Here is a 21,016-nt window from a genome sequence, read left to right as displayed (position 1 = left end):
GAGATACATTAAAACTGGGACCCTGAAGGTGAAAACTTTTACATTTCAGAAGGTTGGATACCAAATCTCCTGGAATCAGACTCACCACTATCATTCTGGTTTCAGGTCAAAAGCCATAAATAACTTGTTATGCCTGGGATACATCTGAAATCTCACAAAAACAGCAATTTCCCTAAGAGTTCAGTGCAAAATGGCTGAAAGCTCGCAAAAACAACTGATTTAATGAGTGTCTTGCTTTACAAAATGGCAGGGCTCTCACAGAGGGAGCTGATCCTGCCAGATTTTTACCATTTTGGACAAAAAGTAGTCTAAAGAAATTTGAAGCTGGCTTAAGTTCCAGGGGAGAGATAGTTCAGTGGTTTGAGCATTGGCCTGTTAAACCCAGAGTTGGGAGTCCAACCCTTAAGGGGGCTATTTAGGGATCTGAAGCAAAAGTCTGTCTGGGGATTGGTCCTGCTTTGAGCAGGGGGTTGGACTAGATGACCTCCTGAGGTCCCTTCCAACTCTGATATTCTGTGATTAAGTGGTCAGCGGAGGATTCCACTTGTTCTGAGGAATCCTCCAGTGATATAGAGCATATGCAGTGGTTACATTTAGGATGTGGTCAGAGGGGAGGGGACCAGTGGAGCTAGCAGGTATAATGTAGCTTAGCTCTGAGGCTCCTACTCAGTCCCAGGATTGGGGAAGAATGAGCTAACTTTGTCCCATCACATCCTGGGCCAGGCTATCTTGATTTGGCTGGACCAAAGGATTCAGCCCTTTCTGTGTTTCATGATTTATAAGGTTGCTTTGAAGATGAGATCCACACATCACCAGCAACTTGGACATTTTTGTTTCCAGCTTTATGTTTCCAAAGTTCATTTCTGTGCTGCAATCTTTTATGACAGAGATTTCACTCTTGCATCCTAGTAGTTGGGCAATAGGGGTCTATAATGGAAATGCCATTAGCTCCTTAACTACAGCAATGTGATCGGTGCCACGGTAATAGACTGTGGTGCACAAAGCAGTAATAGTAAGCCAGCACTTTGACAGGGTTTCACATAGGCTTTGGCAGGTTTTATTCATGACCGGAGTAAGAGCTCCTCTTTTGCTAGGGACTGCATAATTTGGTTTCATAACATTCATTCTATTTAGGGCCCTTTTTTGGGCAAAAAATGCCAGTTATGTTACTGTGCAGAATTGTTCACATTAATGTTCTCTTGTCAGTTGGAAAAAAAAACCCAAAAAACAAAAAACAATTGTTAGAAGCAATGGATCTGCCACAGCTGATGGGTACATTGCTGGCAGTCCCTTTAGAAACGCATTAAAAAGCTGTACATGATATGATAGCAGGAATTTCCCATGGTTTTCATAGCTATTAAGAATAGATGAAAAAGACTGTAATAATGTAAAAATAAAACGTGAAGACTAAACCTGGATAACACTAAGCATACAAATGTAGTTGTTCTGCAAGGTGAAGTAAATGGAAGATTTACCATTGATTATAGTGGGGGCAGGAAGGGACTTATTATTAAATCTTGTATGATTGAGTGGGCAACATACTCTGCATTCTATATAGCTTCTTTTTTTTTAAAAACAGCACTGTGAAAACAATTGTAAAGAAAAAAGCTACTAACTGCCACAGGACCAACTGCTCCCCCCTGTAGGCTGGCTTGGTGCAGGGAGGGGTGGAGATTCTGTATGGAAAGTCAGAAGGAATCCTCCGCAGTGGCCTCTGCTGTTTCTTTGAAGAGAATCCATGCAGTAGTGGATTCACAAGTGTTTCTTTCTCCCCTACTCGGCCTGGGGTCTAACTCTCTCCCGTACCCCACTCCACCAATCCTGTTGTGCAGATAGGAAGAAGCCTCCATGCAGCTGTTCATGAAGTCAGTTCTGCTGCAGGAACTTTGCAACATAAGGAAGAGGCAAGATTTGGCCCATGGGCTCCAGACCACAAAAGCATTTATGCATGTGCATAACTGTGAGCACAAGATTTGTCCCGCCAACTTCCACAAGAGTGTTCAAATGCTAAAGCAAGTTCATAAGCACTTTACTGGATGAAGGCCCTAAGGCGGCAATGTTTTTTGTTCTGGTGCTGCAGAGGCGAAGCTAGCCAGAAGAGAGAGCACAAGTGAGCTAACAATCTCCTTTTGACATCACAGATACAATCACTTATGCTAATAACAAACATGAAGAGCTGGGGGGGGACCAGTGTTTACAAAATGGAAAAAGTCTAAGCACTTAAAGCAAAAGATTGTTACAGGCAATAGAGAGTTTCTAAATTTTAGGATACACAAAAAGCCTATCTGTGTCCCTTAAAGTCATCATATCACAAATGAAGGCTCGCAGGCAATACTCATTTCTTTAGTTAATATTTTAATATTCATTTTCTGTTGCTTATAGATGACAGATCAACAGTGTTATTAACTGATGCTGATTTTGGAGAGACATCTAAACAGAAGTCATTGACAGTTACTCACACAGTACATTACCAGTCTGTCTCACAAGCTACTGGACCATTGGTTGATGTTTCTGATGCCCGACCAGGAACAAGTGAGTATAAAAGAGACTATATTACCCATAGCAGATATCGTTACCACACTATTTATATTATCGTGGTATTTCCTTTATTTCGAATGTAGTGTAGAAACTATTTTGTGCAGCAGGAAATAGTCTCTTTTACAATTGGATCCACTGTAAAAGTGGTACATGTTAAAGTTAATACAGCAAAAGTTTCTTTTGCATGTTAAAATGTAGCTGTAATTTAAGGTAATTCAGACCTGAATATTCCTCAAAGGAAATTTATGCTTTATTTTAGCATCTAGACTCTATTGAGCAAATGTTTCTAGTGGATTTTCATAGCTAATAGATATTTATTTCTCAGCAATCAATCTTTATTTCATTTCTCAATTAACTGTGATTGTTCCTAATGTTCTAGGATATGAAAAATACATTTTCTGATTACTGCATTTTTGAACATTTACATTTCTAGTTACTATATTAAATCCATTTTCCCAGCTATATCCATGCTGAGATCATCTTACAATGATCTAAACAAAATGAATAAAGGTACTATTGCACTACATTCTTCCTAAACTCAGTTATAAATGTGTTCCATATTGGTATAATTGAAAAAGTTTCATTAAATCTAAGGAATACTTATTAGATAGTAATATGGCATATTTGAAGTATATAAATAATTCCTAGGATGTATAGAAATACAAAGATCAGATACTGTCATTGATGTGTATTATATTGAAGAATCAAGATTATGAGAATGAACAATATAATAGAACCCTGCATCGTTTTAAAATCTAACTATCTTTAATGCTGCAAGATCCTGCACTCCAAAAGTACTTGTCTTTCCTAGGTATAATTAGAGGCTAGACAACACCCCAGGATACTTACACTTTCCATCCCTTATCTCCTCCAAATCAGAGCCCATTGAAGTCCATGGAAATGCTGTTACTTAAAATGGACTTTTAATCAAGCCCAATAGTCTGGTTCACATGCATCCCAGCAAGTGTGATGGGAAACCTGTAAAATGTATTTATTGTGCATTTTAATATTCCTTGAATATTTGAAAGTAACACTGTGCACCATAGGTGCTGGAACTAGGGATGCTGGGGATGCTGCCGCACCCCCAGGCTTGAAGTGATTTCCATCGTATACAGGGTTTACAGTTTGGTTCAATGGCTGCACCCCCAACATGCAAATTGTTCCAGCACCCCTGCTGTGCGCAGGGCCAGTCTTAGAATTTTGAGTAGTGTTTCCCAAGTTTAACAGACTCGTTTAAATGAATTTGAGGGGCTCAAGGATATGCAATTTTCAGCCTTCTCTGCTGCAAGGGAAGAACAGCCCAATTGTTTGTGCCGTGGCCCAGAAATAAAACTGGCATATAAACAGATTTGTTAAAGTAACAATTCTCCAAACAAACTAGGACTCTGAGATTGCCAATCCCCCTCAATGCAGAGACCATCCCTCCATCAGAATCCATATATGTGATTGCAAAAAATCTGTTGAATCATCCTTTTTTAAGTTGTAACGCAATTGTTGTTCAAAAACTAAACTTTTATTCAGAAGACAAAAATTGGGTACAACTGTTGCAGTGTCCACAATCCAACTGGGCTCTGCTAGGGCCTTCATTCCATTTGTTCTGTCTCCTTTCGGAAGTCTGGTGATTAGACTCTTCTGTTCCTTGCATTCAGGGAACATAAGGACTAGGATTATAGCTGGCACCTGCAGAGTTGCACAGAAGGAGGAAAGCTTCGTGCACTCTTCACCCATGCTGCTCACCTGCACTGGGACAGTCACAGTCTGGAGTGAAATCTTGGCCCCATTGAAGTCAATGGCAAAACTTACACAGACTTCAATAAGGCCATGATTTCACCTTTGGTCCTTAAAGTTCATGCATGTTTCAACATATTCTAAGACTAAGTCTGGGAAATGGACTCAAATAAGATTCAGGAGATTTAGGTCATGTCTTCGGGGTGACTCTGATACCTCAAAAAACTGAGGATCCTACATGACTTGCATGGATTTCAAAGATCCACTGGCATTTTTCTTTGCAAGAGCAGTTCCAATATTCTTGGCCATAATTTGTCCTCTGCCCAGTGCTGTGCTATGTGTTGTGTACTGTTGGTGGTTGCCCTCTCCTGCTACAGATGATTGTGTTTCAGTGGTGCACTGTGTATATACTTCACAGTCAGTTGTAAAGGGCTTTGGGATCCTTCAGGATGAAAGGTTCTGAAAACATAGACAATTGTTTATGTATTAGTGATATTCTGGGCTAGCTGAGATCTTCTAAACAGTATAGCTACCAAATGCCAGTCAAGGAATAGCTACTTATGTCCCAGCTCTGGGAACACTGCTAAATGGCAAAGAACTGTGTTGCAGCCCAAGCCTGAACATCTACACTGCAATTAAACAGCCCCTTAGCCTGAGCCCCCAAGCCTGAGTCAACTGGCACAGGCCCGCCATCAGTGTCTAATTGCAGAGTGCAGCTGTTAGACACAGAGAATTTGTGGATGGCATCTTCCACGTACACCCACTTGCCTCTTGGATTTCACGTCTGCAGAGGATGTGAGTTACCCTTACAAAGCCACACAGGAGAATAAGGAGGCACAAGGAACCACCTTGCTCCTCACTCCTGACCATCCAAATACCGATATCACAATTCATGGTACTAGGGGAGAGCAGCAACAGTGGACAGACAGGAATGGGGAATGATCAGAGGCAAGGCTCTGTCCCTCCATCCAGCAGACCTCAGCTGTCACAGAGGAGGAAGAAATTTGCTAATGGTGTAGTAATTTCACAGCTTCCAGAATCTGCCTTTACTGCCCCCTTCAGTTTGCTTCTGAGGTGGCGCAGCTATGCACCATGCCTTGCTCAGGGTAAGTTGTAAATTTTCAATCTAGTCTCTTAGTAATTTCCAACAATAAGCTGCTATCTTTTCATAACTAGATACTAGCCATCTAACTATTGTCCTTGTTCTAAAGAGCAGGCGTGATACAGTGTTTATCAATGGCATTGAGTTTGTATTTTTGTTTTGCTTTGGAGGAGGATCTGAACAGAAGGTCAAACAGGCATGGCCAATTTGTATTTATAAATAACCTGCACCTTTGAAGTAACAGGCTCTAAATGCTTCATAGGGAATGTTTACTCAGAAACAATGTCCAAGTCAGTATCTAGTGATGGTTTATCCTTAAACTCGTTCTTGTTCAAATCTCCCACTCCTAAGTGATAGAACAGCGTTGCCATTTGAATGTCAAAGAGCACTGTTTAATTCTTTTACTCACCATAGAAGCTTCAAAAGAAAAATCTTTCCCTGATGGTTTAGTCCAGGAATTGGCAACCTTTGGCACGCAGCTCGCCAAGGTAAGCACCCTGGCAGGCCGGGCCAGTTTGTTTACCTGCCATGTCCGCAGATTTGGCCGATCACAGCTCCCACTGGCTGCAGTTTGCCGTCCCAGGCCAATAGGGGCTGCGGGAAGTGGAGAGGGCCAAGAGATGTGCTGGCTGTGGCTTCCTGCAGCCCCCATTGGCCTGGAGCGGCGAATCACAGCCAGTGGGAACCGCGATCGGCCAAACCTGCGGATGCGGCAGGTAAACAAACCGGCCCGGTCCGTCAGGGGCCTTACCCTGGCGATCCGCGTGCCAAAGGTTGCCGATCCCTGGTTTAGTCACTTTCTATTTGCCAGTTAAAGATTTTTCTTTTCCCTTTGGCTTATGATTAAGGCCCTACCAAATTCATGCCTGTGAAAATCGCATCACAGACCATTAAATCTGGTGTCCCCCATGAACTCTGGTCTTTTGTGTACTTTTACTCTATACTATAAGGTAAACGTATACAAAAGTACACCCTTACTTCTGTGCTGCTGATGGCATCAGTGCTGCCTTCAGAGTTGGGCACCCAGCCAGCTGTTGCACCTCTCCAGCCGCCCAGCTCTGAAAACAGTGCAGAAGGAAGAGTGGCAATACCATGACCCCCACTACAACAGTTTGCGATCCCCTTGTGGGTCAGAACCCCCAGTTGGAGGAACACTGAGTCTTAAGGGCTTTACATGATTATATTTTGTTACAACACTGTGAAATTTAAGAGTTAAATATCCGAAACCATTAAATTCAAGATTTTTTAAATGCTATGACCATGAAATTTAGGAAAATGGAATGTGAATTGGGTAGGGCCCTACATATTATGAAAAACAAGCCTTGTTTTTGTATCAGCGCTACTGATCACGTCAACAAAGTCTAAGCAGTCGATTTTGGCAGTTAGCTTACTTGTACTCCCTTGGAAGGATGGATGGATTGTCTCTGGAGCAGCAAAGCATAAAATATTTTAGGCCCTACATAAATAGTTGATAAAAAAAAATTCTAAGGAAGAATTGGGGTGATTTTATTTTTTTCAGACACTGTAAGAATCTTTATGAATAAATTCACCATCAGAACTTAGAAGGGACCTCAGGAAGTCATCTAGTCCAACCCCCTGCTCAAGGCAGGACCAATCCCCAGACAGATTTTTACACCAGGTCCCTAAATGTTCCCCTTAAGGATTGAACTCACAACCCTTGGTTTAGCAGGCTAATGTTCAAACCACTGAGCTATCCCTCCCTCCCAAAAAAAATAAAAAGTCATGGAGTCCAGCCCCCTGCTTTCACTAGTAGGACCAAGTACTGATTTTGCCCCAGATCCCTAAGTGGCCCCCTCAAGGATTGAGCTTACAACCCTGGGTTTGACAGGCCACTGCTCAAACCACCAAGCTTTCCCTCCATGGAAGATTTTGAGATTTGCTATGTATTCAGCACCTGGTAGCAGCCCTTTAGCATGCATGATCAACAACATACTAGCTCAAATGTAAACTAATAAATAAATAATACACTCATAGGGTTTTGATTGTGAGTAATACTGTTGTATGTTAACATTAAGCAAGATCCCTAGAATAAGAAATGTGATAATATAATCTCTTAGCCATTTATAATCTTTTCATTTATATTTTATAAATTTGGGGTCAAAGGGAGTTATTATGATTCACATGAAGTGATAATGAGTCAAGTAGAGTTACATGGCAGTAGGGAACTGTTTGGATCCCAGACTGTTTAACATTTGTGATTGTATAAACATGTAGAATTTCTGTAAAGAAAATGTCCTAATTTGGGGATGTACTCACTGCACTTCACTGAAACACGTTTTCATCCTTAACTCCTTTTTGTCAGTTTTTGTTTTTAACATCTCAGTCACCACTTCATTTCAGTTATTCTGCTGGTGATTTTTCATTGACTAATTAAGAATATAATGGCAAAGATTCTCTGTTTGTCAATCACAGATCCTACTACAAGAAGGAATGCAAAAACTGGGCCAACAGCTCGCAACAGGTACGCTAGTCAATGGACTCTCAACAGACCCCATCCCACTATATCAGCCCACACCCTCACCACAGATTGGAGGCTGCCAACACCCAGAGCTGCAGGATCAGTAGACAAGGAAAGTGACAGCTACAGTGTCAGCCCCTCACAGGATACAGGTATAATGTTATTTGCAGAATTCCCCTCTAAAGACAGGACTAGTATAACTGGAGTAGTATTCATTGCATGAGATTTACCATATTTGCTGCTGGGATTAAGAGTTTTATTTTCTTTTTAAAGCATTTTAAAAACATACCTTCTAACTGCAACTGCTTCTGGATTATACTACCATTTATGATAACAGGCATTGTGTACATGACTTCCTATGCCAAAAATGTACTCCAAAATCTTTTTGATGGTTCTGTGGGTCATTTTTCTGGTCACTGAAACTATGTGCTTCCTGAGTTCTAAGGGAGAGGTATGAGAATTTGCTTCATGAAATGGCACCAGCCAGGAAGTGGCAGTATTAGCGCCAAGAAAATGGAGTCAAAACTGGAATGGTTTTAAGGTTTGAGCTACTATAAGGTAAGTTGTGTCCAGTGGTGTAATTTGCTCACTAGGGGAATGTCCAGCTTTCAGGCCCAATCCAGTGCTCAGTAACATAAATGGGCATTGGACAAAGCCCTTATTTTCTTTGGGAACAGCTATATCTATAACTAATGAGAAGGGAGAACTTGAAGATGCAATTCTTCACTCAATCTTAATACTAGCCTTGTTGTGTCCCAGTTAAAATGCAGTTGTGAAATTGAAAAGTGAAGCTGATTTTTTTTTCCTCTATACTGAACAAGAGATGAAAAAATGTACAGCCTTAAATGGGTTACATCGTGTGATCAGGTAAATACTCACACAGCAACTCCAAAGATAGGTTTCAAAAAAAAAAATGGAAAATGTTTGTTTTGAGGCATATCACTGACAGAGGAGGTGATTCCCTGGCTAGCTCAAGGCTGGCCACAAGCAACTGCTTGTAATCCCTTGGGGTTTAGACAGGGGTGAAAGTAAATTAATAGACTTACCAGTATGCAGGGTGGCCAGGATCCTAAGCAAGGTGGAGGTGGCAACTCTGGGTCTCCAGAAGGGGCGGGGCCTCAGGTGGGAGGGACGGGGTTGGGGCCAGACTCCCCCAGCCAGCTCTTCAGTGCTGCCCGGCCTGTGCTGCCCGGGGCTTCAGCGGCGATTTAAAGGGCCCAGGATTCTACCCGCTGGCATAGTAGCAGTAGCAGCAGGTGTGGTTGGAAGCCCCGGGCCCTTTAAATCGCCATAGGAGCCCTGAGGTAGCCATGGCAGCACTGGGGAGCCCCAGACCCTTTTAAATAGCTGGGCCCCGGAGCAGCTGCCCCTTTTGCCCCCCACTATCAGGGGCCCTGCTGGTCTGGTTGCTTGTGTACCAGCAGCCACTTTCTTACTGGTACACCATACCATACCGTACCAGCTTGCTTTCACCTCGGGGTTTAGAGTGGTTACACAGGAAAGTCTCAGAACAGTCAGGCCCTAGAAGAGAAAACCGTCCAAAGCAGTATACACAAATAGCTTTTCACTAAATAGAAATGAGGGTTAAAAAAAAAATCCAGTTATTCTCTGAGTAAGAAAAAGCGGACATCAGCCTTGCCTTGATCTAAAAATGTTTGGTCCAAGATTTTCAAAAATATATTCCTAAAGATAGTCCCTTAAATCCATATTTAGGGACCTAAATATGCAGCTTGATTTTCAGAAGTGCTGAGCACTACATATCGCCCATTGACTTCCACTGGGTTACTCACAGTAGTAAGCACTGTGCCCAATAACGTTTGTAGGATTAAGCTGTTATCTTTTAAGAATGGACATCCTCCTTTTAAATATCTTTTAAAATCTACCCTCTGCTTACATATGCTATCCAACGTTAATATCAGGAATTTCCTATGGGCTGTTCTTTTGTCATTGTAAGATACATCGTTAAATCAAATTATGTGAAATTTACATGACTGTGGATAGATACATGAAAATAAAAAGACTTGTAAGACTTATTCAATTAAGAATCAAGGTACATTTACTTTGCTGTAAAAGATTCATGCATATCTAAATCAGTAGAATATTTTTTTTTCTTCAAAGGGAAGGCTGAGCCCTAATGATGTACAATTAAAATCTAAAAAAGCACAGTGGTGGGCTGCCCTGATGTCTCATGAATATCTGTGCGAAGCTGCATGGAAATCCAGGTGACTCTTTTGGGCTGTCAGGAAGTAGGAGAGTCAAAGAAGGCAGTATGACCATCTTGGTTAAAGAGAGAATACTTCATGTGGCCCATCAGACATGCCTCCAGTTTCATCCAGACTTCTTTATCTGGAAGGATGGTGAAAGCCTTATTATGGGCATGCTAGATTGTGGGCAAGATCCTGGATTTGCTATGCCCCAACCTGTAGACCATCTCCAGGGGGCACCCCTTAAGTGTGTCAGACCCCCCCAAGGAGTCAAATTGGCACTGAGCCTCCCAGGCTCCAGAACACCTGTTCCTCACTGTGAGTTTTTCTCAGTGAGTCCAACTGAAGCAGAGAGTCCAACTGTTCAGAGATTTTTACCCCTTTGGGAGATATTTGCTGAAGTACATCAGTCTGTAGCCTTATCAAAACAGAGTAGGATTTATTAATCAACTAGAATACAGCATTGGGAAGTCCTTAGGTTAGCATAGAGAAGCAAAGATAAAGAGACAGTTCAGAATGGCCAATGCTAGGGCTGCATCCAGCCAAGCTGTTCTAGAATTCACCTTGGCTCTGTCTCTTTCTCCTTTAGTCTCCTGTGAGAGCTGCTATGTTTCTGTGTTGCCAGTTCTTATCAGAGACATCTGACACCTCTTGCCTTTGTTCTCAGGACACAGCCTGGCTGTGTTCACATGTTCAGCTGCCTCTGCAGATAAGTGTTAACCTTTGGTCATAAGAGTTTCCATTGTCTCTTCCAGGACCTCCATTGCTAATTATTCTGGTCTCCACCTAGGCAGCTGTGTGAGTCAGACACCTCAGGTGTCCTGCCCTGCCCCTGGAGTAACATTTTAACCCTTTTGTCACTCATTGAGTAGCAATACTGAGATGATAGGTACAGAGTCATATGGATAGTTCATGAAAGTGTTACAGAAAATTCCCACATGCGTCGCAAGCATATTGTCACATATCCCAGCACAGCAGGATTCCTCTCATCCAGGGTCATTTTATTTGACGGACAAGTAAAATATCCTTGGTTTTCTCATCATCATCCAATCATCATGGAAAAGGACATGCAAACTTTAACAATGATTTTACAAGCCTGCTTCATAACCTATAGTATTTGAACAAAAGTTGTTAATTACTAGACACCTTCCAACTCTATCCCTGCCCTTTAAGATGTGCAGGGTTTTTATATTAGAATTAAAATAGTTTTTTAAAATCAAAAGTAAACTTGGGTCATGGAAGGAGTACACAACACAGGGATGACAAAACAATATATATGCTATGCTTTTGATTTCTAGGAAAGGAATGGGGTCAGAGTGATAAATCTGTTATTTTAAAAGATTAAACAATTGTGTATTGAGTTGTACAACCAAACGTAGCCATGCTACATGTCTAAAGCGATGTCTTCACTAGAAACACGGCAGCAGCACAGCTGCAGTGATTCAGTGTAGACACATACTACAGCAACAGGATGGGTTTTCCCGTCAGTCTAGTTAATCCACCTCCTTGAGAGGCCGTGAATGGAAGAATTCTTCCATCAATCTACTGCTGTCGACTCTGAGGATTAGGTCAGTTTAACTCCATTGCACCAGGGTGTGGATTTTTCACACCCCTGAGTAATGTAACTGGATCAACCTAACTTTTTAATGTTGTGCTGGCCTAAGAATCAATAAATGAAATGAACAAAGTCTACCAATTTTGAGCTGCTTTCAAGCTCTGGTTTCAGATTTGTTACCTTCTGATGCAGCCATTTGCTCTATGTGAGATGAATTGGTGGTTTCAGTCCGGTTCCCAGAAAACAGATGTCTGTCTCAGAATCATTGCCATTCTATTGTACCTTTATTGGCATTCTCAACAGAAGGGCCAAGGAGTGAATGAATACAGAAAGAGTTTTCCTTTCACCACTCGAGGTGAGCCCTCTGAAACATCACGGAGGCACATTAACAGGATACTGTATTGAAACTGCCCTTGGCAGTGCTGTGTCTGTTTTGTGGATAAACAGTGGCCTTCTGTTTTTCTTTTGACGTGTAAAGCACTAAAAGCTTACTTTTCAAAAGAGAAATTTGCAGAGGCGGAGGGAAAAGTAATCACATTTTTCTTACTGAATAAATGTTTTTTTCTGCTTCTAAGCAAACAAGTCAATTCTGATTCATATGCTGCTGGTAAGGCAATGAGACCTCATTTTAAGTGTGAAAGATCAATATTCATGATGAAGTAGATTTCATCCAAGTCATAGTCAGGAAAACTACACTCTACTAAAAACCTTTTAATATTAATGATTTAGGTTCTGAAATGACCACATTGTTTATCTTTTTTGGATGTTTAGATCGAGCAAGAAGCAGCATGGTTTCCACAGAAAGTGCCTCCTCTACGTACGAAGAGCTAGCAAGAGCATATGAACATGCTAAGATGGAAGAGCAGCTGAGACATGCCAAGTTCACAATTACAGAATGCTTTATATCAGACACATCATCGGAACAGCTAACGGCAGGGACTAATGAATACACAGACAGTCTGACCTCAAGCACACCATCAGAATCGGGGATCTGCAGATTTACTGCTTCACCCCCCAAACCTCAGGACGGAGGGCGCGTGATGAACATGGCAGTTCCAAAGGCACATCGGCCAGGTAAGCATACAGAGCTAACTTTTTGATACTTTGGGTGAGTATTTCACTGCATGCATAACATGATAGATGGAACAGGATATATCAAAATGAAGGAAGAAATTCATATTTCTTCATATTTAAGGTAAGTATTTGCAGAGTAAAGAATCACTTTTTATCATAACTTATGTTATATTCAGTGTAAGTTTATCCTCCTGTATACAGACAAATTAAAAACAATGGCATACTAATACCCTTTCACTGACCTCAAAGGAATGCCGCAAAATGTCATTGAAGTTGGTTGTAGATAGATATCAAAAAGGACGGTGTTGAGGTGTTATAATTCCGTAAGCACAGACATCAAGGGGAGAGCACAACTATCTGAAACTGGAAAAAAACAAAAAAATGTTAATATCAAGGGAACAGGCTACCTCAGGGGACTGACAACGTAAGTGCTGGAACTAGGAGTGCTGCAGCACCCCCTGGCTTGAAGCAGTTTCCAACATATACAGGGTTTACAGTTTGGCTCAATGGCTCTCAGCATCCTCTCTATACAAATTGTTCCAGCACCCCTGCCTGACAATGGGATATGGAGCCTTCCACTGATAGGTCATTAACTTAAGTCCATCCCAAATTGTTAGTGACTAATAATGCCTGATGGGTACCTATTGATTTTAGTCCAACTCCTGGAAGGCAACAAATTATATCTTTAGTGACACTCTAATAATATATATTTATTTATACAATGCATAGGTATGCATGGTATTCTGTAGGCAAATATGTCACAATCCCTTCTCTGAAGAGTTTACGGTCTAGATTAGACAATCATGACATGACACAGGGAGAGATGATGTAAGTGAAGAAGGATTTACACAGTAAAACATTGTGAGGTTATTTATTTTATTTGTAATTTCATTTTTACTAAGCTTGTCCATTAGGCTGGGTTGGTGTCAAGGCTCCCTATGTGTTTAGAAAGCAACTCATACATTGTGGGTGCTATCCTAACACAAATAATAAATACTACTAATTGAACAAAGGGGATTTGGGGGAAGAGAGGAAACAAGCATAACAAATAGTGTTGAACAGATTGTTCCAGGAGCAGGAAGTAGCATGGTGGGAAGCCAGGAGAGGCTTGTGGGAGAAGTATACAAGAATAATTTGAAAGGACTCAGAAAAAGAAGAAATTAAGTTGTAATAAAATAGGAAGGGAATTACCAAGCCATTCAAAAGGATGAAGACGACATGGGTAGAGGAAATACTTTAGTGGAGAAAATGACTGATTCCCACCTGGTTACACACTGGAAACACAGACCCCAAGAGTGGTGATCACTTGGGATATGTGAATCTACATAAAACAAGAATTAAAGGTAATTTTTTTCTTACTTTGCTTAGGGGAAATATCCACATTTCACAGTTGAAGGAAAACTACAATCTGCCCCTTCCAATCAGTCAGACATGTTCTATAAATTCCTCAGGCAAATAGGAGAGTAAACTCCTTTCATTTTTCCAAATAAATTATTTATGCTTATTTAATATTTTTAAATGTTCTGATGTATTCTAAATAATGTACATGCTCCCTGAGGGCAGCCAGTGCTAAAATTCAGTCCCCACGCTTGAGTTGGAAAGCTTCATGGTTTAAGATCTCAGCAGTTCCCCTCCAGTGAATTAAAGATTTGCAGTCAGCCCTGAGGCCATCAGCTAAATTGATTTGAATTCACACCCATTTTCTTGCTAAATTTTAATTTCCTTTTGCATTAAGGAGCAGCAATCTATCATGTGACATGGTAATTAGATTTAATAACTTGGAATAGTGATGCAAGTTCCAGTGGCCCAACATGATTGTGGCTAAGGCTATATTTTAGTCACGGGTATTTTTAGTAAAAGTCATGGACAGGTCACAGGCAGTAAACAAAACTTCACAGCCCCGTGACCTGTCCATGACTTTTACTATATACCCCTGATTAAATCTTGAGTGCTCTGTGGCAGGGGGTGGCTGGGGGGCGCTGCAGGTGCTGTGGGGGGGCGGGGCGGTGCATGGCCTGGGACCCCCATTGGTGCTGGGAGGTGTGAGGGAGACTCAGCAGCCAAAGACCCCCGCTGGTGCTGGGGGGGGAATGTGGCCCAGGGGCTGCCCAAGCATCTTGAGTGACCCCAGGGCCAGACATACCGGCCACTATAGAAGTCATAGAACGTCCTGGAAAGTCACGGAATCCATGACTTCCTTGACAGCCTCTGAGCCTTAATTATGGCTCATTTATATAAATGTTTCTGAACATGAGCTTTCAGTGATACTTTATAATTTAAAAGATTTAGACAACATATGGAATTATAAGGAAGTTGATTCTTGAATGCTAGAAGATAGATTAATATTCCCAGTGTCCACACTGTTGATGGGTGACTCAAGGGGTATTATTTTCAATCATTTAATTTTTTAGAAATGATGAGGAAGTTAATAATAATTAAAATATAATTACTTAAAGACAACATTGTGCATCTGGTAGCATAATGAAATAAAAATGTTAAAATGTTTAGATTTGCTCTATGGAAACAATTGAAGGTGCATACCTTGACAATGCTCTTTGATTCTGGTTCTTATTTAATGTCATTCTTTTTCAAGATCACATCTACCTGTCTGTTTCCATTATATTTTTCTTTTCTCCTGTCTCTTGTGTTACATCATTTTCTGTAACCTATGCCTCCTTCTTCCTAATTTCTGATCTCACCTTTCAATCAAACTTCTGTAGCTGTCCTGTTGCCAATTTATGTCTGCATAAATAATAGCTATTGTTCAAAAATAATCCCAAGAGAGTTTTGGATTATAAATAAAAAGTATTTTGAATTTACAAGACATTCCACACTAGATTGTAACAACTGGATATTTTCAAAGACTGGAAATACTGAGGCTAAACCACCTGATGGTAAGAGCTCCTTTTCATTAGAGCAAGGTAATGGATAGAGAGATAGGTGCATAAAATAAATTGCTGTATAGCACGAATATTAGCCAAAGTCAGTGAGTCAAAGATCTGAGGATATTTTGGGCTGACATTCAGACCACTCAGGTACTTTGCTAACCATTCCTCAGTCTGTTGCTCTCATTAATGTAGACAAAACTCTGAAACCTTAGGGCTCAATCCTGCAAACTTATGAATGCTCCTGTCTGATGCTGAGCACCCTCTATTCTTATTAATTCCATTGATTTGTGGGAACATAGCATCTCACAGTAGTGCTCAGCAGCTTGCAGGATTAAACCCTTTAGTCAAAGTGGCTGATGCATCCAACAAGTAGCATTTCAGCCATTAGGCTGAGCCACTGAAGATGGCTAATGGTGAGCAGTGGAGAGTTTGGGGGCCTATTTGAAAGAAGGGAGAGAGAAAGGCAGGGTAGCCCATTTTCAGTTTTGATGAGGTCTGTATTCAGGGATCTGAATAATAGGATCATCCCTTATTCCCCTTCAGCTCAGCTTCATTCAGAAAGTGTCATCTCAATCCAAATATTTGAATATTTACTTATCCCTGTAAATGACAGCTGCAAATAACCATGCCAGGTTGGCATTTTACATTGGAATTCAATTTGGATGGCTCATCACACATCTAGGCAGGCTTAAAATGTGATCTGTTACAGCACTAGAGCTGGGAATTAGGACTGCCTTTCCAGAACCTTTACACTTTAAATGCAACTCTAATTGTGTAATTAGTAATATGTGATAGAAGACCTCTACTTATTCCAATCCACTGTAAACCTTTCAGTCCTTTGGGATGAAATTAAAGACTGACTTTTTTTCTCTCTCAGTCAACTGTAAATATGCTTTGTGGAATATGTTCAACTGATATAAGTGAAAATGATGGAATGCTTGTGATGTGATGGAGAGAGAGACATATTGTAGCAGAATATGCTTAACAGTCTGCACTGTTTAGGAATAATTTAGCTGAATATTTAAATGATTTTCCAGTGATGCTGCATTTCTCTAATTTAGTATGAAATTATTCTTGTTTTCAGCTTTGTCAGTTTGTTTTATTAGCTCCTATCATTTTCTTTTTCTTTTAAATGACTCTTATTGCAGTTTAATTGACTAAATGTTAAATTCATGATTTTATAGTTTCATGTACCTGACTCTCCTCATTGTATAGACTAAACATTATGAATAACATAGAAGCAGAAATCCAGGTAAACTAGAAGCCAATTCTAAATATGCCACTTGCAGGTAAGCCTGAGCATCAGAAAACAGAGGATCAGAAACACAGTTGGCTGAGTATCAGAGGGGTAGCCGTGTTAGTCTGGAACTGTAAAAAGCGACAAAGAGTCCCACGGCACCTTATAGACTAAGACATACTGGAGCATAAGCTTTCATGGGTGAATACCCACTTTGCCAAACACATGCTCCAATGCGTCTGTTAGTCTGTAAGGTGCCGTGGGACTCTTTGTCGCTTTTTACAGTTCCAGACTAACACGGCTACCCCTCTGATACTCAGCCAACTGTGTTTCTGATCCTCTGTTTTCTGATGCTCAGGCTTACCTGCAAGTGGCATATTTAGAATTGGCTTCTAGTTTACCTGGATTTCTGCTTCTATGTTATTCATAATGTTTAGTCTATACAATGAGGAGAGTCAGGTACATGAAACTATAAAATCATGAATTTAACATTTAGTCAATTAAACTGCAATAAGAGTCATTTAAAAGAAAAAGAAAATGATAGGAGCTAATAAAACAAACTGACAAAGCTGAAAACAAGAATAATTTCATACTAAATTAGAGAAATGCAGCATCACTGGAAAATCATTTAAATATTCAGCTAAATTATTCCTAAACAGTGCAGACTGTTAAGCATATTCTGCTACAATATGTCTCTCTCTCCATCACATCACAAGCATTCCATCATTTTCACTTATATCAGTTGAACATATTCCACAAAGCATATTTATAAGGTACCATTGGAGGGGTTGCATTACTAAATATTCCAGTAGTAGTGCTTTCTAAATATATATATTTATTTTTTTTTTAGAAATCACAGCTGCAGGAGATGGAACAGAGAACTAAAATAATTTATGAATTCTCACTTCAGAGTTCTAAAGGCGGAATTCTAAAAGCATTTTTGCTAATCTTTCCAAACCCACAGTTTTTTGGAGAGACCAGATTATTTGCTGCTTTTGCTTTTATGTCAACATTAACGAAGTGTTTTTTCTTTTACCTCTAAATAATGGTCAGTTGGACATTTTAGACCATTGATTAAAATAAAATTGCTTCACTGTACCTCCTTGTCCCTAAATTTCAGAATGCAAGGGCATGTTTTCTGATCCACCTCCTCGATGGGCCAAGAGTGGTATTAATAGAATCTTCTTGTTAATAATTGCCTCTTGGTACCTTGAGTTTTTACAATTCTGCAGGCAAAGAGCAGCCTACAGATTTTGCAAACCTTGCTGACTCAGTGTACAAAATGTAACTTGCTCTCTGAGTCTAGGTCATCTTGTACTGGTGATGGTCATACTGCACAGTATGCCACGGTGATGTCATCATGTACTAGAATGAAGGTTAGAAGAACAAGGGGATATGAGAGACAGTATGATAACATTTTAAACTCTGTGTGCAAAATGGGCCCTTCATAACGAGGAGGCCTGTCATGTTTTGGGGTGCAACCCAAACCAGTGAGAGGTTGTGTCACTGCTTTTCCTGTAACCCTGCATTTCTTAAAATGTTCTGCTGCTGTAGTTCCCTGTCTGGACACTCCCAGCCAACATACAAGTATGCACTGAGTGTCTGTGTGTTAAGCAGCCCTGGTTCAACAAGTCTGACTCCAGCAGCCTGTTCGTTACACCTCAGTCACATTCTTGTCTCCAGCAAACTTAGTTACTGTTACTCAAGTGGACCCCAACATACCCCAGTCAAGAATTTCCCCCAAACCACCTTCACTGAAGTCTCAGCCCTCTCTTGGAACACTAGGAGAATTAATGAGGTTTGTTGCTTCTTCAAAGAGACAAAAGCACGATTTTTTACTTTAACTGGACTTCGCAAACACTTCAGTTCAAACACAGCTGAGCAGAGCAGTTTCACTGGGTTGGTTTAGATTAAAAGCAAAACAAGTTTTTTAACAAAAAGAGATCAATTTTAAGTGAGTTCAAGTACAAGGGCATCACAAGGCAGGACTCACCCCTGCAGCGCCTCCTGCTGGTCGTCCAGGGAATTAGGTCTTCCAGCCTCCGGAGCACCTTCTGTAGGCCGTTGTCCCATTTGCCGCTGGGCCTGAGTCCCTCCTGGACCCCGGTGGCCCTTTCAGGCCAGGGTGCTGCCCCCTGGCAGTACCCCCAGAGATCTGAGTCTCCCCTCCTCAGGGAACCCCTACCCCCTATCCCCACCTCACCTCAGACTATGGCCACTGCCAGTCATCACCTAGCCCCCGTTCCCTGGGGCAGACTGCAGTGTAAGTGCCACTCATCAACGGCAAGTGGGGGGTTGGACCTGCTGCCTCTGCCTACCCCTGGGCTGCCCCTCTGCAACCTCAATACCTGTTCTTGGCCTTTAACAAGGCCAGCAGCCTTGGGGGTTTCCAGACTGGAGCTCCCCAGCTCCTCCAGCCTTCCCCCTACCATGCTTCAGTCTAGGTACCCTGCTCAGCTCCCAGACAGCCAGGCCTTCTCCGTCAAGAGCTAGAGGGAGAGTCCTGCTCTAGCTTCTGGCCTCAGCCCTCTTATAAGGGCCACCTGGGCCCCCATTAAGCCAGCCATGGCCTGATTGGGGCATGGCCCCCAGCTGAGGCTGCTTCCCCCAATCAGCCCCGCTTTTCCTTCCCTGCCACTGCCCTCTCCGCAGGCTGTTTTAAGCCTTTTAAGGCAGGAACAGGTGACCACCCTGCAACAAAGAGATAAAGACAAAATGGTTACAAGCAAATAAAAATAAAATATGCTTTCTAGTGGCTAAGACCTAACTTGACAAGTTACAACGTTGGTAGATTTTTCACCAATCTTTTTCCTTCCACTCATGGCTGAGTTTCTCTTAGTCAGCACCTTTCACAGAAGTACAAGTTGATCATTCCCCTTGTTTCCCTAGATGAAAGGTCTTTGCCTAAACACCTATATTCAGTTCCAAGAGACTCCAGCTCCCATCTTTCTCAGCTTGCATGAGCTCTGGCCTTTTGTATCTGTCCAGGGATGGAGAACAAGATGGCTTAGTCTTTCACCTTTTATCTTCTCAAACTCACTGTTTTGTCCCCAGACTCAGGATGACCTCATACTGTTCTTCCCTTCCTATGGACTTCCAATGAGGCTATCTTTGTTTTTGATCATGCCTTGCGTAATTTCATTGGAGACAGGTAAATAGCTGCCTTATCTCCTGTCTGGAAGAAACCTTTTCTTCCCTTTGTTTGATCAGAGACTTTAAAGCATAATATCAGTGAGTATTCATAATTCCTCATCTAGTGCTAATACATAGATTTTACCATGATATTAATCACCAGTGTGTCATTAGCTTTCATAAAAGACCTTACATTATGCGCTTTTATAATGCAGTAATATTGTGTCTGATCAGTTGGTCAATTGCTTATCATATGAGGTTCAGACTCCTGAAAGAGGCAGTCTCCCCCGTTTGCTATGTTGATGGCTTTATCTTTTATGTAAAAGTGCCTTCATTGTCTCTGCTTGACAACAAGCAAATACACATTCCATTGTCTAGAGCAGACTGGGCTTACGCACTGCTTGTCAAACACATTTTAAGAACATAATTCTAGAATGAATCCATAATTCTTTGTACACACCTCATAAATACATCACACAAGAATATTAATGATCAGTGAGTTATTAGTTTTTCAATGTTATATTACATGCTACCTGTTTGGGTATACATCATGACAACAGGGTATTAGGTGGGTTAGATGTCAGACATGACAAAAGTTGATGATACAAAGTAGTGAACCACCAATGGCTACTGTGTCACAAACCCCCAATGTCCATCATCTTCATAGTGTTAATAGCATGTAATATGTGAAAAATGATGCCAAGATATTGTTAGTGTTGAACTTAATATCATCCTCAACTTCAAAGCTCCTGGAAGTCTGGGAGATCACCCAACTTCAAGAGAACAATGGATAAATCAAATGAAAGCAATTGGAAATTGAAAATATAGAGATTTTTTACCTCTTGATCAACAAAGTCAGAATAGCTCAGGCTAGTAGGTGCCTCAATCAATTAACATTTCATGGTAATCCAGTCATCTAGGTGAGAAGAGCTGATGGGCTTAGTGTGGTTCTTAGTGGAGAGGTGTTCACATCACAGATTGCACCCCTGTTGCCACTATCTGGTAGTCTCAACTGTGATTGAACCAGTTATGGAGACTGAACTATCATTTCAGCACAGGCCCTAGTCCTTTGGGTCATG

General features: G+C 41.2%; 1 protein-coding gene across 2 annotated transcripts in view; it reads left to right on the top strand.

Moving 5' to 3' along the window:
• DSCAM (DS cell adhesion molecule) overlaps window positions 1–21,016 on the top strand; it is a 680,512-nt gene that overhangs the window by 635,873 nt on the left and 23,623 nt on the right. For both annotated transcript variants that reach the window (XM_050933241.1, XM_050933240.1), the window contains exons 30-32: window positions 2,383–2,532; window positions 7,802–7,999; window positions 12,378–12,680. In XM_050933241.1, coding sequence (XP_050789198.1) covers window positions 2,383–2,532; window positions 7,802–7,999; window positions 12,378–12,680 — 651 coding nt within the window. The remainder of the gene's footprint in view (window positions 1–2,382; window positions 2,533–7,801; window positions 8,000–12,377; window positions 12,681–21,016) is intronic.

The sequence above is a fragment of the Gopherus flavomarginatus genome, chromosome 1 (assembly GCF_025201925.1).
Source record: "Gopherus flavomarginatus isolate rGopFla2 chromosome 1, rGopFla2.mat.asm, whole genome shotgun sequence".
Classification (NCBI taxonomy): domain Eukaryota; kingdom Metazoa; phylum Chordata; order Testudines; family Testudinidae; genus Gopherus; species Gopherus flavomarginatus.
The sequence above is the reverse complement of the archived record's forward strand: the minus strand, read 5'-3'. Positions and strand labels throughout refer to the sequence as shown.